This window comes from Coenobita brevimanus, chromosome 97 (assembly GCF_032717465.1).
Source record: "Coenobita brevimanus isolate Jiangsu-jjx chromosome 97, ASM3271746v2, whole genome shotgun sequence".
Classification (NCBI taxonomy): Eukaryota; Metazoa; Arthropoda; class Malacostraca; order Decapoda; family Coenobitidae; genus Coenobita; species Coenobita brevimanus.
Genome location: NC_137050.1, coordinates 12,398,278 through 12,415,304, shown reverse-complemented (window position 1 = coordinate 12,415,304; position 17,027 = coordinate 12,398,278). Strand labels below are relative to the sequence as shown.

The following is a 17,027-nucleotide window of genomic DNA, read 5'->3' as shown; positions in this document are numbered from 1 at the left end:
AGGGGGGTTCTGAGGCAGGGCAGGACTCCTACTGGTCCCCAGCACGGTCCTCTGGCCACACCGGCTCCACAGGGTCCTCATCTAATGAAGAAGGTAAATCCATGGTCACCTTAGACAGGCGGGAGAACAGGTGGACGTCGATGACATGTGGGATTGGTTGGATGACGGTGGTGGCGATCCTGGTTACCAGACCATGTCTGATGAGGAGATCACCGCTGCTGTCTCTCCGGGCACGGAAGAGGACAGCGAGACCGACGAGGATGAGCATGAGGACCCTGACTCGCAGCCCACCACAACTCCTTCAGTCCTTCATCTCAGTGTCCTCTGTGGTTACCTGGAGGGGTTGCTGGAGTATGCCGAGCACTTACACTATGACAGGGAGTTGGTGCCACTTCGCCTGATGTTGGAGCTGCGGGCAGTCTGGGACGCTGTTATCCTCTGACGGAATTTTCAGTCCTACCGTTAGACCAGGATCGACACGTTCTTTAAGCCTGCAACCCCCATGAGTGCAAACCCATTCTCACTACCACCAGCTCGTTTCCTGCCTTCACCTTCGAACCCGCATCTGAGCACGTCGACAGCCATTGAGTCTCCATTAGATGTAAGTTTGTGGCTGTCATCGGAGTCTCCCGAGGAGGTTAGGCCACCATCACCGCACCGCACATCACCAGTCATCGCCCAGCTCCAGCAGGTTGAGGATGATAAGGATGAGTTTTCTGACCTCTGTTAGGTGCTAGTGTTTGCCACTAGACCACACAAGACAAGCTGCTGGAGGTGGTAGGTTACAAAGCCTGGCGATGGTGTACTGGGTGGTAAGTACCCCAACCGAATGTTTTTCAGCAGGTAGCTTTAGGTTTCTTTTGTGGTTTCCTTGGTGCTAAAATTTATTTAGGTTATTCCTATGTGTGTTTTGAGGTCACAGTATGGCAGAATGACCTGAGAACAGTGCCAAAAATAGGAGAGGTACTTATTAGTACATACAGTAGTGTTTAGGTAGGGTGTTTTTTGGTTTTCATTTTTTTTTTTTTTTTTTTTTTTTGAAAATTATTAAGAATATTCTTATGTATGTTTTGATGCCAGAATATGCCAGAATGACCTGAAAACACTACCAAAATAAAGAAGGGTATTGTACATATTGTAGTGTATAGGTAGGGTGTTTTTTGTTTTTCAGTTATTTTTCTGCATGGTTTTCTTGATGTTTACCATTACTTTTGATATGCCTTTGTGTGTTTTGACGTCTAAATATGCCTGAATGACTGGAAAACACTGCCAAATTAAGCATAGGTACTGTACAAATAAGATAGGTATAGGTTTGAGGTGGGTATAGGTAGGGTCTGGGTATGGTAGGGGAATATTGTTCATTATCCGGATGTTGCCACTACCCGGATATGCCGTTGGCCCTATTATGCCCAGGTAATTGAGGGATTACTGTATGTCCATCACACGTCTCTTGAAGATGGTAAGCGGTGGTGACCATCATCCATTCACTGTATGTAGTGCCACCTTCTTTTTCCATCCTCTTCCTCCTTCTGTCTCTGTGTCTGTCCTCCTCTCTTCCTACATCTCCCTTTCCTTTCAGTGTCTTCTTATTACTCCTCATTCCACTTCAGGTGGCTCTGTACTGAATGACAAGCCTAATGATTTCTCTTAACTCAAGAAATCATTTGTAACGCAGGGTGATAACTATATATCCAAATTACGGGGTGAAGTGGATCCTGCTTCGATGTCCCTGTTAACTAAATGGAGAGACGTAAATGTGGTGTCCTATCCAGGAACCAAACCTCCACGCTATTCACAGTACCTTACTGTGGTGAGATGCTGTCAGCCACAAGGGAACAATGGTTCACTGCACGGGACAACCCAGCAGGGAATGTTGCATGCCAGAGGTTGATGGGTCTATTCAGCCAGATGTGCTGGGGTTAAAAAACAGCAACAACAACATGACTTTTGACATTTTCAGTCATTTGTTGTTGTTGTTTTATAGTCTTATTAGTAGGCAAGGGTAGCATTATGTAAATTAGGTGATTGAAAGCAGCAAATTTTTGTCGTAAATTTCAGTAATGCATAATTAAAAAGAAAATGTACTCATTTGACAAAAAAATGCATAAGAATTATATTTTACATGCTTAAATGTAATTTTTTAATATAGTTTAAATAAATTCAGGAAAGCTATAGTGGAAACATGCCAGTTTTGATTGTTTTTGGATTTTTTAATGCCACAGACATTTTGTATTACAGTAGTGCACCAACTTTCGCTACAGCAGGATTCGCGGAATCCACTTTCGCGGTATGCACCAAATATTCCCTAACTTCCACTTTCGCTTGAAAAAAAATCAATTTTCGCGCACAAATTTTGGGTTTGGGACAATATTCTGAACTTTGAATTTCCTGCATCGCCCGCCCGCAACCCACCGCCATCTTGAATGACGTCATGTCAACACTGTCCACCCATTCCCGCCATTGTGTACGAGCATGCTAGCTCCATTGTGTTGGATTCTCACGGTTCAATGGCCTCTACTATACCTGGTAGTGTGGGGAAAGGGCCTGGTGGTGTGGGGGGAGAGCCTGGTGGTGTGGGGGGAGGGCCGGGAGGCAGTGGTGGTGATAAAAAGTGGCCGGGACATTCAAAGTCGGGAGGAAAGGCCAAGGCTAAAAGAGAGTATCGTGTTGGAGTGAAGAAACGGCAGTATAAAAATGAAATGTGGTATGTTTCTCCTCATATAATGTGTACTGTATAGTTTTTATTGTTTGTATCTCACAATGCAATGTACAATAGTGATTTGATGTACTGTATTGCAAGTGAAAATGAAAATCTGATGTTACTTTAGGATAACCGGGAACCAATTACCGTATTTCGCGGCATATAAGACGCACTTTTTTGTCTCAAAGTTACCTTAAAATATCCCCATGCGTCCTGCACGTTAGACTAAGGCAGGTTAGTTAGGCTTCACTGAGAAGAAACTCTTATAAAGATGATCATCTCAATGCTTAGCAACCACAGGTGTTTTCTACAGTATGCAGACTTGATTTTATTTTTAAAAATAATATACACTAGTGTGTATATGCAGCAGATTTAAGAAACACCCGAGATCAGAAACACATAAAACTTTCGCGGGTTTGTTTACAGCTCAACTGGCTAACATAGTGAAGATATTTAGCGGTTTAGCAATTTAACAGTTTAGCATCCGCACTATTCCAGCATGCTAACGTACATGATCACTGGTGAACTGTCTGCTAACCTTCTGAAAGGCAATCATGACCACTTTGCTTGCCATCCATTCACTAACGAGCAAAGCAATCATACTGGAGAGATGCTGGCTAGTGAAACTGCCAAGTCATCAAAACAGACTTTCGTCACGTATGGAAATACAGTAACCCTAATTAGGTCAGTTACTTTTGTGACATTTTGTAAGTGTATATATGCAGCAGATATTAAAACACGCAAGTTCAAGAACACAAAGCATTCACGGTTTGTTTTCAGCTCAACTGGCCAATACCGTCAACGTCAAGGGGTTTAGCGGTTTAGCAACTTAGCAGTTTAGTGTCTAGCGTACACCCTACTCTAGCAAGCTAACGTGCTCACTGGTGAACTGTCTGCTAACCTTCTGAAAGGCAATCATGACCACTTTGCTTGCCATCCATTCACTAACTAGCAAAGCAGTCATGCTGGAGAGATGCTGGCTAGTGAAACTGCCAAGTCATCAAAACAGACTTTCGTCACGTATGGAAATTCAGTAACCCTAATTAGGTCAGTTACTTTTGTGATATTTTGTGAGTGTATATATGCAGCAGATATTAAAACATGCAAGTTCAAGAACACAAAGCATTCACGGGATTGTTTTCAGCTCAACTGGCCAATACCGTCAACGTCAAGGGGTTTAGCGGTTTAGCAACTTAGCAGTTTAGTGTCTAGCGTACACCCTACTCTAGCAAGCTAACAAAGTTACAGCTTCACTTTTTCAGCTAAGTGAAGTACTTTAGCAATGTCTATGCAACTCAGGGCACACCCAATTACAGTATTTTGTTATGAAAATAGGATAAAATTCACTGAGTAGCATAACTGATGCAATATCTGAAATAGCAGTGCCTGACGGGCATTCATATCAGCGTCCGCCATTTCTGCTGTATTCTTAGCAGACGAAGCGATCAGAATGATTGACAACGTTCACTCTCTGCATCTCTGCTGCCTAAGCAAAGCTTTCATGATCGGCAATGGGGATCATTTAGGCCATAACGTCCAAATTTGTTAGGTTAGGTTAGGTTGTAAAATCGTTTGCCATTTTGGACGTTACGGCCGAAACGACCAGAATCCTAAGGTGTAGGTGAGAGTTTGGTGTGGGTGTAGTTAAGGAAGTAGAAGTGGGAAGAGTCAGGTTAGGGAACTGATAATCCGCTTATTATAATCCCTTCAGCCCAGCAATGTATTTTATAGGGTAGTTTATTCATGCTCGCCATATGATTTTATTCAGTTCAGGAAACATGTACTGAGGAGGTTAATGTGGGCTGTATCAAATGCCCCAAGTCTGAATATCGCCTGTGCCCAGTTAAAACGATTGCCAAGTTAAAATCGTATGAAGTGTGGTATAAGCAATTCAATGGATGGTACTGAGGACCATTTACTGTATGAAAGTGACAGTGAAACAGTGATGATGACTGAGGTGATGACTTCCAGTGATGCTTCAGGACTCGGGGGAAGTAGTGATGAATTCTCAGGATTTGAAGACGATTGAAATTTTCACCATGTCAGTAATATGAAGTGAATATAGGTTTTAGGTGATCATGACAGATGCAACCATGGAAAATTTAGGATCAATGGTGCTGTACACCTTTAGTCTTGCACTGACGATGTTTGGATGAATAAATTGTTTGAGATGTTTCATGTCCTTAAGTGATGATATTTATATTGAACAACCAAATACATTTTGATGTTTTTGGCATATAATAAAGCCACTGGGTACTCCAAAACGGACTGATGTAAATGTTTCAGAGGTGAGCGAATGTTGCATGTGGTGTGTACATGTGTGCGTGTGTGTGTGTGTACCATAACGACTAGGAGGCAGCAGTGTTAAGACCAAAAATGGATGTTTTCACAGTACTCGAATGTTTTGAGATGGATGTCTGTTTTTAGCAAATTCTGATAAGAGAAATATGCATTTTTAATTGTTGATGCTGCAAGGAAAACAGCTGACAGTAAGGGAGTGATACTGGGAGAAGAGGGTTGAGCCAGTTGTCTAGCGCTTGGGATGCAGCAGTGTTGCTAAGAGATAGTTTCACCATTCTCGACATGTTTTGAGATGAATGTCTGTTTTTAGTAAATTGTGATCAGTGAAGAACGTATTTTTAACTGTTGATGCTGCAAGGGAAACATCGCTGACAGTGAGGAAGTGATACTGAGAGGAAGGGGTAGAGACTGCTGTCTAGCGACTAGGAGGCAGCAGTGTTACTAAGGTGTAACAATGGATGTTTTCACCACAGTATGTTTTGAAATGAATGTTTATAGTAAATTATGATCAGTGAAGCATACATTTTTAATTGTTGATGCTGCAAGGCAAACATAGCTGACAGTGAAGGAGTGATACTGAGAGAAGAGAGTAAAAACAGCTGTCTATCCTGTTCCCAAGCAGCCTTGCTGTATTGAACTTTGGTTGTAAAACATTGTAATTTGTGTATTTACAAGTGCTACCTTTTTATATTTGTGGAGGTAATTACAGGTTAGTTAGAGTGCATGATTAATGATGGTAGTATTCTGATATTGTGCTTGAGTCAAGGCAATGTGAGGAAATTCCGTAACAGGTGTGGAATATGACGGGGTTCTTTTAGGATAAATGAACTGATGTGAACATTCATTGTATTTTATGTTTTCGTCAGTGAATGAAAGAATAGAGTTTATTGACTTCATTTGTGGTTTTAAATTCATAAAATATTAAAAACAGTGTTTAGATCAGTTTACTGATACATTTTTATCAACAAAGTTGAGATGGCCTCGTGGTTTGAAGTCACGTTTTGTTAAGATGGGGTTTTGTTTTCTCTTTTCCTGTATCATTCTTTGTACATAAAAGAAGAAACTAAAGGATGATGAGCAGTACTGAATAGATTCTGAAAGGTGAGTGTTGTATCTAAGTGATAGTGGCTCATATCAGTCGCTTTTGTCAAGAAGGGGCATTGTTTTCTTTTCCTGTACTATTCTTTGTATATAAAAAAAGAAACCAAAAGCTGATGATCAGTAATGAATAGATTCTGAAAGGTGAGTGTGTATCTGTGTGGTAATGGCTCTTATCAAGAAACCTTACTGCAGTCTTGGTTGGGGCAAACTTTTTTTCACAGAACTGCCCTGCCAGAATTAGGGTGCGTCTTTCACAATGCTGCGTCTTACATGCCGCGAAATACGGTAGCCTTTTTGCCATAAAGACAATGCCCCAACTTTCGCTAATTCCACTTTCGCGCATTATTTTTGGACCCAATTAGGCGCGAAAATTGGTGCCCCACTGTATAGGCAGCTTTTTCATGCTATGTTGGGATTTTGAAGGAAAAAAAAAAAAAATGCATTATTATTCATTTTGTCCAGATTTTGACAACAGAAGTTTAGAACTGATGATTTGTGTCATTTGCTAAAATCTTCCAGTCAAATTGTTGTGAATTCTTGATTAACTAAAGCAGAATCAATACATTTTAGCTTAATTTGTCCTTATCTGACAATTATACTGTATAGGACGTGGTCATGGAGTGTGATCTCGGGGATAAGGGACTAAATAGGTAGTCTGCCAGAGAATGATTAGCATGAAGAGCTGCCAACATGTGACCAAGGCGAGCACTTGCAAGCACGTTGAAACATTTATAAACAATGGTACTGTACAGTATTTTTGGACATGGTGCAACTTGAAATAAAGCTTTGTATCCATCCATCCATCGTCATCCAATCCTACGTTGCCCCATGAGGAGCGTAGGAGCCCGGGGCTAGGCAAGTTGATCCTGACATTTAAGATGAGAGTGCATAAAACTTTGAATACTGATAGATTTTTATGATTTTCAAATGTACAGTATTTTCTTTCTGTTAAGTATATTTTTGGCATTATGTGGTGGTAGGTGGGGGCGCTCATCATCCTCTCACTCAATGTAATGACGCTTTTGGTGTCTGCCCTTTCCTCTCTTCCTTCCTCTTCTGTCTTTCCTTCATTCTTTCCTCTTCCCTCTGCCTACAGGTGACTTTACACTCCCTCTTCTGTCTTTCTATCTCTCATTCTCTCCTCTTCCTTCTGCCTACACTGAGTGACAAGCCAAATGGATTTCTGTACACCGGGAAACCATTTACTACGCTGGGCGGTCACCACATAACCAAATTATGGTGCCTGGTGGTATAGTGATTAATTAAGGTGCTCCAGTTGGATTGAGCTGGTGCAGGTTTATATCCAAGGGGTAGTTGGGGTTTATTGCTCACATAATGCCACTCAGGGATTAGTGAGGCTGGTCATTCTCATCTTTAATGTCAAGACCAACTTGCATAGCCCCAGGCTTCTACACTCTTCATGGGGCAACATAGGATTGGATGATGGATGGATGGAACGATGAATTTATATATGATATTTATGGTATGACTGTTATGGTGATTTAAGGCCATTGTCTCATTCTGCATGTTGCTTCTAAACTATTAGGGCCAGGAGACTGCAATTTACTTCAGTTATTGACCTATATGAGAGATTGTTTGTGTGTATGTAGCCGCGGCTCAGTGGGTTATAGCGCTCCGCTCTGACCGAAGGTCGGAGGATCGAATCCACCCAAGGGTCATTGGTAGACATCAGGAAGGGCATCCGGTCATAAAATGCTACACGCTCCAAACCAAAGTCCTCTACCCAGGGGCAACGCCTTAGCCCTTATCCAAAAAAGGGGGTACCTGGCGTAAAACTCACTCTCTCTCTCTCTCTCTCTCTGTTTCATCAGATTCGATTCATTAGACTTCTGAGATTTTTGTCAGTTTCTAGATTATCTATAAGAATTTAACAGGTTCCTAAAGTGATGCATAAAATTTGGCTTGCTATGTGGCGAACTAATCATAAAGTGCTGCTTTATAGATTTTCTGATACATTTCATGATACAGTAACCCCTTCAAAATCTGACGTAATAGAGCCCAAGTAATGTCCGGGACTTGGGAAAAATGCCCCTGAACAGGTACTTATAGACCCCCAACCAAACCTAACTTTGAAAGCCACCTAAATAACTCCCTATCAGACATGCACAGTGCCTATTTAAAACCATATTCACACAAATAAGGGACAGAGACCATAAAATAAATGAAAAGGAACCAGAGAATGGGAAATTAAAAGTGAGGAAGGAAAATGTTTAGCAGTGTACAGGGTACTTACGACATGTCCGTGGTCATAGCGAAGATTAACCTGCCTTCTCTATGACTCTGACAATGGTGAAGGTGCACTTGAAGCACATACACTTAAACCATTACACTGTTAATTATAATTTTTTAACACTGTACGTTCTCTTCTCACTGTGAATTATAATTTTTTAACACTGCACATGCAGGGGTGCTAGACCTCTAGCAGATGTCGCTGGAATAATGCGCCAAAACACAGCTGTTCGTCACTGCATGGCAAATTTAAAAAGTAGGGATGAAGACATATTGGCTCCCCCCCCTCCCCCGATCATTTTTGACATTTGTCTAGATGGCCTTTTGTCCAGATATCTTAGGGAATATCTGAGACTTGGACTAATGGACTCAAGCCCAAAATGTCCATGACTTGGGATGACCAGATCTTGGTTGTCCGGGTCTTAGAGGGGTTACTGTGTTTGCATTAGATGAATAAGAGTGATTTTTTTTATATATTTCGATGAAAATCTAAGTTTCCTATTGTAACAATTTCCTGGATGTTTGGCGAGCTCTGTACACCAAACATATTATTATGTAAACATTCCAGGTAGAGAATATATAGTAAATTTTATGGGCTTTCCACTGGTACCTTTATTTTTTCTATTGCTTTATTATTTTAGGAGCTAATAGTGTCCATTTGTTAAAAACATACATTCTCCGAAAGTGACTGTCAAAGATATCATGTCATGTTGCCAAGGACTGAGCAACACACACCCTCTCTTTCTCATGCTTCTGGCCGCACTAAATATACAGCTGAGACTAGAAAAGATGCCATTTGTCGAAAGAAGGAGTATTTAGTCATTGATATATCTATTTTAAAAAAAAAAAAAAAAAAAAAAAAAAGTAAAACCTCACTATAGCGGACTAATTCGGGCCCAAGCCATTCCAAATAAAGCAAAATTCCGATAAAAGCGACATCCAGACTTTCCCCTGCTAACCCGGACTTTTTCTGATATATCAGACATTAGTCAGGTTTGCACCAACAGTTTTTAAACTGTTTTGACTGTACTCTACATTCATTACAATAATCAAGTGGTATAATATACAGTATAGTAATACTGTACTGTACACTGATAAACCTGTCTTTTATTTACCTTATTTTGGTAGACATAGCTGAAGTGGTCAGGCAGTCTGGACTGCTTACGACTTTATCAGACTTCTTCCGATATGTAAGAATTTAGTCTCTTGTCCACAGACTTCCTCACTCTGCATCTTTCACGAATCACATTATTTCTTATCTTATCCACCCTCTGTACTCCAAGTACAGTCCTCAGCAGTTCCCTCTCCACTGCTGTTACTCTTGACTTTTCATTTTCATACCACACCATAGTCTCACATCCATATGTTAAAGTTGGCACTAACACTCCATGTTAGCCTTGTGCAGCTGCAACTCTGAAGCCTTTGTTTCTTATCAAGGCCATTGCACCAACTACTTTTCTTCCTAGTGTCACTCTACTTTCAACTTCTTTTGCACATTTTCCTCTCTTTTCTGTCACTGTACTCAGGTATTTGAACTCTCTCACCAGTTCCAGTCTCTCTCCATTCACTGTTACATCACACTGGGAGTCACCTTCTCTCTCAATAATCATCACTTTACTCTTTTCTACATTTACTTTCAAGGCACAACACTTACAGACATCAGCAAAACTCTGCACTACCCAACCAAGTTCCTGTCCAGTACTTGCAAGTAGTACTACATCATCAGCATACAACAAATATGAGATATTCCATCCATCACTGTTCATTACCAACGCCATCCCTCTCTCCACTACTCGTGTTTTTATTCTTTCATCATCCCATCCATATATATATATTGATCAACCATGGGGACATCACACAGCCTTGTTGCACTTCCACACCGATCATGAACCATTCACTTAGATGCCCATTAACCCTTACACATGCTTCACTACCATCATAAAAGCCCTTGACAGCACCTGGCAGCTTATCCTCCACACCGTACATGTGCAAAACTTTCCACAATCTTTCTCTGTCCACTTTGTCATATGCTTTTTCCAGATCCATGAATGCCATAAACACCTTATGGTCCTTCTCATGAGCCTTCTCTACTATCTGTCTCTCTGCAAATATTTGGTCCACACATCCTCAGCCACTCCTAAAGCCACCCTGTTCATCACTCACTAGGACTTCTGATATCTCTCTTACTCTATAATAATTCTTCCACATACCTTCCCTACCATACTCAATAAACCACAATAATTCTTGCACTCACTTTGCTCACCTTTTTGTACAGGAGTACAATCACAGCCTTTTTCCACTCTGTAGGCACAGTTTCATTCATCCATGCCTTCTTACATATCTCCAACAAGCACTTCATTTCACTCTTTCCACTACACTTCAGCATCTCTGCATACTCCTCATCAACCCCAACTGCTTTCCCATTTTTCAGCCGCTTCATGAAATCAACATTATATTTTAGCCTGCCTTTAATACCACTGCATCTCTTATGCACCAAGCTATCACAAACATGTCATAAAATGTAGTTACTTCCCCCACCCATATGGCAAACCATTTATGGCTACACTCCTGCTTTGACGGTATATAACCAGATTTCATACGAACATAGACCAGACAGAGGAGAGATGGTGCAACACCTTCCCTAGGTATCATTGCCGTACTGTACTTTTGTTGTACCCACGTTTACTCAGACCATTGTACCTTAGTCTGTCTCTCTGCTTCCTAAATCTTTCTTACTCTACCCCCCTCATTCTCCAAGTCAGCATCAAGTCATTAGCATACAGTACCTTCCATTGGAGTCCAGTTATAAAATCACGTGAGAGCACAGTCAGTCTCGTGATTCTACACCTCTCTCTCCTTCCTGGTCATACTATGTTTACCTTTGCATTTGTCTCTCTCTCTCTCTCTCTCTCGGCAGTGTTGCATCATCTCTCTTCTGTCTGGTCTATGTTCGTATGAAGTCTGGTTATATACTTCCCATTACAGCAGGCACACATCCCCTGTCTAGCTTCATTCACACTGTACCATAATTGTCCAACTCTAATGCAGTTCAACCAGTACTCATGTCTTTCATGTATGCAACAGGTGAATTCTGGAACTGTCTCCCTCAGTCTGTCTTGCCCTCTGCCTATAATCATATCATGTGCAGTGTGCTCGGGCGACGTTTATATACTGTACAGTATTTATATAGATAGATAGTTGGGTAGATAGGTACAGTTAGTCATATAGATAGATAGATAGGTACAGTTAGTCATGTAGATAGATAGATAAATAGATAGGTACAGTTAGTCATCTAGTCATATTGGCAGCATTGGAGCAAGTTCAGTGAGAAATGATGCGGCAACGTCACACGTTCGTTTGGGAAAAGATGAAACATTTGGGCTAATCAGACCAAAATAGTATCTGAAAAGCCGTGTTTTGACATTAAACCAATCTATACCTAGCCAACTTAGACCGAACCTAATGCTAACCTACCCTAATACTGTATTTTGTTTGGGGGGATGATGAAAGTCCGTCATTACTGAGTCTTTTCTTGAGGCACTCAATCCATCATTGCCAACATGGCTGGGTGACCGCTTGTACCCGTAGAAAAATTTTTGCATTCAGGCATCCCAAAATGAACGCATCTTGATTGTGATTTTTCCTTTTATTGTTTATTTTTACTTGGAAAGAACAAGTTTCGTAAGCAGTAAGCCTTGAATTATGTTTTCTTTATTTAAACAAAAAGTCAGCATAAAGTAAATGAGGTGTACAAAGCAGAACCCAACCATTTTGTGGTAGGCTGCAAAGATGTGAAATTGATTCCCCCCCCCCCCCAGTGTGCTGCTATTTTACCGGTGGTAATTTAGCTTTATTGGTTTTACTCCATGTGCTCAGAATGCCATATCTAGACAGATTTAATTATTTCTGTGCGTGGCTTGTTTAACAGTGGAACGTAGACATGCAGTGTGTTTATGCTTGCCACGTGGTCAAATGGTATTGGTCAGTCAGTCATATTAGTCCCAGCAGAAGTGGTGAATTTGTGTTGTTTCCTTTTAGCTCAGGCAATTTAGGCTATGAATTAATTGTAGACCAAAGGTAATAGAATCCATTTTAATCACCCTCATTATTCACTAGGTACCACTCATTATAATGAAGATGCAATCAACCCCAAATCCCAGGATCCTGTAAACAAGCTTAAGCGAGGGCGCCCAAGGAAAGATGGTATGTCATATAGTATAACTAAAGTGCTTGAGCCCAGTAAATATATTTTCAAAATACCAGCCTCATTGCAAGGACAGTCATGTAAAGGTAAAAAAGCTATGGAGCCCAGTGATCAGGGAAGTTACTGTACACTTGTCAAACCCAAACATACTTGGCAAGGTTGCTGCAGGGGATTGAATAAAAGTGTCCTCTGCTCAACATTGCTATGGGCTGGCTCTCTGTGATATCAGCACATTGTGCCTTGTAAACCAATGAACGAGGTGCTATCCAAAATTTTCCTGACTAATGCTATATAAAACTGAAAACTCACCAAAGCTCCTATTGGCTGCCATCACCCCCAAAGTAGTTCCCTTGCGCATTGATACACCCATCCCAGCTCTTCCTTCGTCGCTGGAATGCTCCCTGGAAGTCCTTTTTGACGAGTGTCAAGCACCACCTTCAGTTCCTTCTGGATGGCCTCAGTGGTATCAAAATGACACCCTTTCAGAAGGAAGTCACAGGGGGTCAAATCAGGGGAGTAAGGAGGGTGGGGGATGATAGCCATGCTGTTCTTGGCCAAAAACTGCTGGGTGTTTAGTGCACTGTGAGCCGAGGCTTTGTTATGGTGAAGCAGCCAGTTGTTGTCTTACCAAAGGTCATGGCGTCGTCTTTCACATCTTCATGCAGTCACTGCAAAACATCACAGTAGAAGAGGGAGTTGATAGTTTGGCCAGTTGGGACAAAAATTATTTGTTCACAGTCCTCTTGGATGTCAAAGAAAACGATCAGCATGCTCATGATATTGCTTTTCACTTGTCTGGCCCTTTTGGGCCTTGGTGAGACTGTCCGACCAAGACATTGCTCACCAAACACTTGCGGAATCATTGCCAGGATCTCTGTTGCATTTTTCCTGAGAATCTTACAAAATCTGAAACAAATTTACCATTCTGTTTTTATATCCATCTCGAAAATTGCCAGACAACATGTGAATGACGAATGTCACTAATCCCCACGTCCGCCTAGCATATGCCGCATGGCGTATTGACTTACAATGCATGTTAGCACTGCCACCTAGAGGCGCATCGCGCTACTACAACCTATTTAGGAGTTGCAGTCCCAGTCTGGAAAATTTTGGATAGTACCTCATAATAAGTCGCACCAGTCTATGGCCGACCCCAGTTGCAGGCATGTTTCATCTTAAGATATGTGATACACACATACCTCTAGTTTTGATCATTTCTCCACTGTTTTATAAGTTAACCATCTAGAAGTCTTTCAACACAACCTGCGTCTAACCACTTCTGAGTACTGTGTGACCCCTCTAATGCGCCACACACCCCTAACTCAGCGATGTGCGCAACATTGGACAGTGTTTCCATTCAATTTTTCCCCATGCCTTTATTTATAAATGTATTGTTATGAAACGTGCTCCTTACGTGTCAGCAAGTGGGTTGGTGGAGGGTTAGTGCCCCTCCCTGTATAACAAATAAGAATACTCCCCCAGTATCCCTGCTTGTCATACAAGGCGACTAAAAGGGTTGGCGGAGGGTTAATGCCCCTCTCCGGAAAACAACTAACTAAAAAGACAAACAAGAAGCCTCAGACAAGGACTGACCAAAACATGACGACCCAGGACTGGACAAAGGACATGGTAATTGCAACATGGAATGTAAGAGGTATGAATGATGAGATGAAAGAGAGAGAGATTGTCCAGGTGTTTGAGGGTGCAAAAGTTCATGTATGTGGAGTAACTGAAACTAAATGGAGAGGAGAAAGTGTGAGAGAATGGGAGTATGGATGGGGTATATGTGCAGGAGTAGGTGAGAATGAGAGGGCAAAAGAAGGAGTGTGTATAGTTGTGAGTAAAAGATGGAAGAAGAACATAAGAGAGTATGGATCAGTTGGGTCAAGGATTATGTGGGTAAGCTTGAAAGTTGGAATACAAATGTGGGCGATTGTGCACTTGTATGCGCCAACGCAAGATCGTGCAAGCAGAGCGAGAGAAGAGTTCTGGACAAATGTGGAAGTGTGCATGGAAAAGTTTTGAAGGAATGAGAGAGTGTTTTTGATTGGTGATATGAATGGTAAAGTAGGGAATGTGAAGGTGGATGGAATAGTTGGTGAGTGGGGTGTGCCTGCTGAGATAGATGAGAATGGCAGTGCGTTAGTGGACATTTGTGTTGGGAGGGGGTTGGTTCAGGCATAATATGATCCACAGGTATACATGGCGAGTGATGAGAAGGGTGGGTGGTGAACTGAATGAAAGGAAGGCAATGATTGATTTTATGTGTGTGGATGAAAGGATGCAAAGATGTGTAATGGATGCAAGAGCTTATAGAGGCTGGAGGAGTGGACTTTCTGACCACTACTTGGTGGTGGCCAGAATCAAGATCCAAATAAGATGGAGCAACAGAAGAAGAGAAGGATGGGAAGAAGGAGTATTTGCAAGGAGAGTGGAAAGGTTACAAGAGGATGAGAAAAAGGCAAATGTAAGAGAGAAGTGGAGGAACGATTGGCCAAATGTGAATTGGAGCAGGTGGGGGACGTGGAAGGTGTATGCAGGATATTCACAGAAGAAATATGTGCAGCATGTGATGTGATGTGTGGGATGAAGAGAAGACGGAAGGGGTTGCAGGGAACACCGTGGTGGAATGAAGAGGTGAGACAGGCTGTGGCACAAAAGAAGAAAGCATACAATGAATGGATGAGGAATAGGGGCGTGGAAGAAGTAGAGAGGCGGAAGAGAGAGTTATATGTAGAAAGGAAGAGAGAGGTGACAAGATTAGTAAGAGAGAGTAAGAAGAGAGTGGATGAGGAATTTGGCAGGAATTTGAGCGTAAAATGGAGGGACTGTAAGAAAATGTTCTGGAAAGAGGTGAAGAGAGTAAGACAGGGTGGAAGTGAAGTTAGCAGGTGAGTGAAAGATAAAAATGGTAGATTATTAGTGGAGAAGCGAGAAAAAGTGAGCAGATGAAGGGAACACTTTAAGGAATTGTTGAACATATAGGGTGGAAGTAATGCGAGTATAAGTGGCTGGGGAATGCCTGGGAGAAGGAGGGAGATGAGATGACAGGAAGAAATCATTAGGATAGAAGTTGTGAAAGCAATGAAGAAAGTTAAATTGGGAAAGCCCCAGGAATTGATGGAGTGTGTGGTGAAATGCTGAAGCATGGGGGAGAGATAGTAGTAGAATGGATAAAGTTAAATTGGGAAAATCCCAGGAATTGATGGAGTGTGTGGTGAAATGCTGAAGCATGGGGGAGAGATAGTAGTGGAATGGATGTGGAAGATGTGCAGATTGGCCTGGGAGGAAGGTAGAATCCTGGAGGATTGGAAGTCAGGTATGATTATTCCCTTGTACAAAGGAAAAGGGGAAAAAGAAGTGTGTGGTAATCATAGGGGCATTTGTCTTCTTAGTATAATAGAAAAAGTGTATGGTAGGATACTTTTTGACAGAGTTAGAGAAAGAACAGAGGAATTAGTTGGAGAAGAACATAGGAAAGAAGTAGGCGGCTTTCATGGATTTGGAGAAAGCATATGACAGGGTGGATAGACAAGGATTGTGGAAAGTATTAAGAATATGTGGAGTAGATGGGAAGTTGTTGAATGGTGTGAAGAGTATGTATGATGGTGCTAAGGCTGCAGTGCATGTGGATGGTGAACTGAGTGAATTTTTCTCTTTGAAGGTTGGGTTTGAACAGGGATGTGTCATGTCTCCATGGTTGTTCAATCTGTACATGGATGGGGTAATAAAAGAGGTACAAGGTAGGGTAGTGGATGTTGGAGTGGCCCTGGTGAGAGAGGGTTGTGTTTGGAAACTCCCTGTACTGTTGTTTGTAGATGATACTGTGTTATTGAGTGAAGACGAAGGGGAGCGGCAAGGCTTGGTGGATGAGTTTGGGAGAGTGTGTAAGAAACGGATATAAAGGTGAATGTAGGGAAGAGTAAAGTGATGGTCTTTGAGAGAGGTGAAGTCAGTGAATGTACAGCAAGGTTGGATGGTGAGGAACTGGAAAATGTGAGTACCTTGAAGTACTTGGGTAGTGTGATGAGTAAGGATAGAGGTTTGGAGGGTGAAGTGCTTGAAAGGGTACAGCAGGGAAGAAAGGTTGCTGGTTCCATGAAAGCAGTGATAAGAAACAGGGAAGTGAGCATGGAAGTGAAAAAGTTACTACATAACAGTATTTTGATACCAACTCTAACATATGGAAGTGAAGCTTGGATGTTGTTGGATGGACACAAGTCAAGAGTGAGAGCAGTGGAAATGAGTTATTTAAGAGGAGCCTGTGGAGTCATATGGAGGGAGAGGCTGACAAATGAGGATATAAAGGAACGTTGTGGTGTGGATGTGGATATGATAGGAAGCGTTAGGAGGAATACACTGAGGTGGTTTGGCCATGTGGAGAGGATGGAGGGTGAAAGACTGACGAAGAGAGTGTATGTGAGTGAGGTGGAGGGTGGGAGAGGGAGGGGGAGGCCGAGGATGAGATGG

General features: G+C 41.9%; 1 protein-coding gene across 1 annotated transcript in view; it reads left to right on the top strand.

The window, feature by feature from the left end:
- Nucleotides 1-17,027, top strand: part of LOC145413825 (tyrosine-protein kinase BAZ1B-like) — a 219,422-nt gene that overhangs the window by 117,908 nt on the left and 84,487 nt on the right. Inside the window, exon 15 of the mRNA XM_080283486.1 lies at nucleotides 12,470-12,556. Coding sequence (XP_080139612.1) covers nucleotides 12,470-12,556 — 87 coding nt within the window. The remainder of the gene's footprint in view (nucleotides 1-12,469; nucleotides 12,557-17,027) is intronic.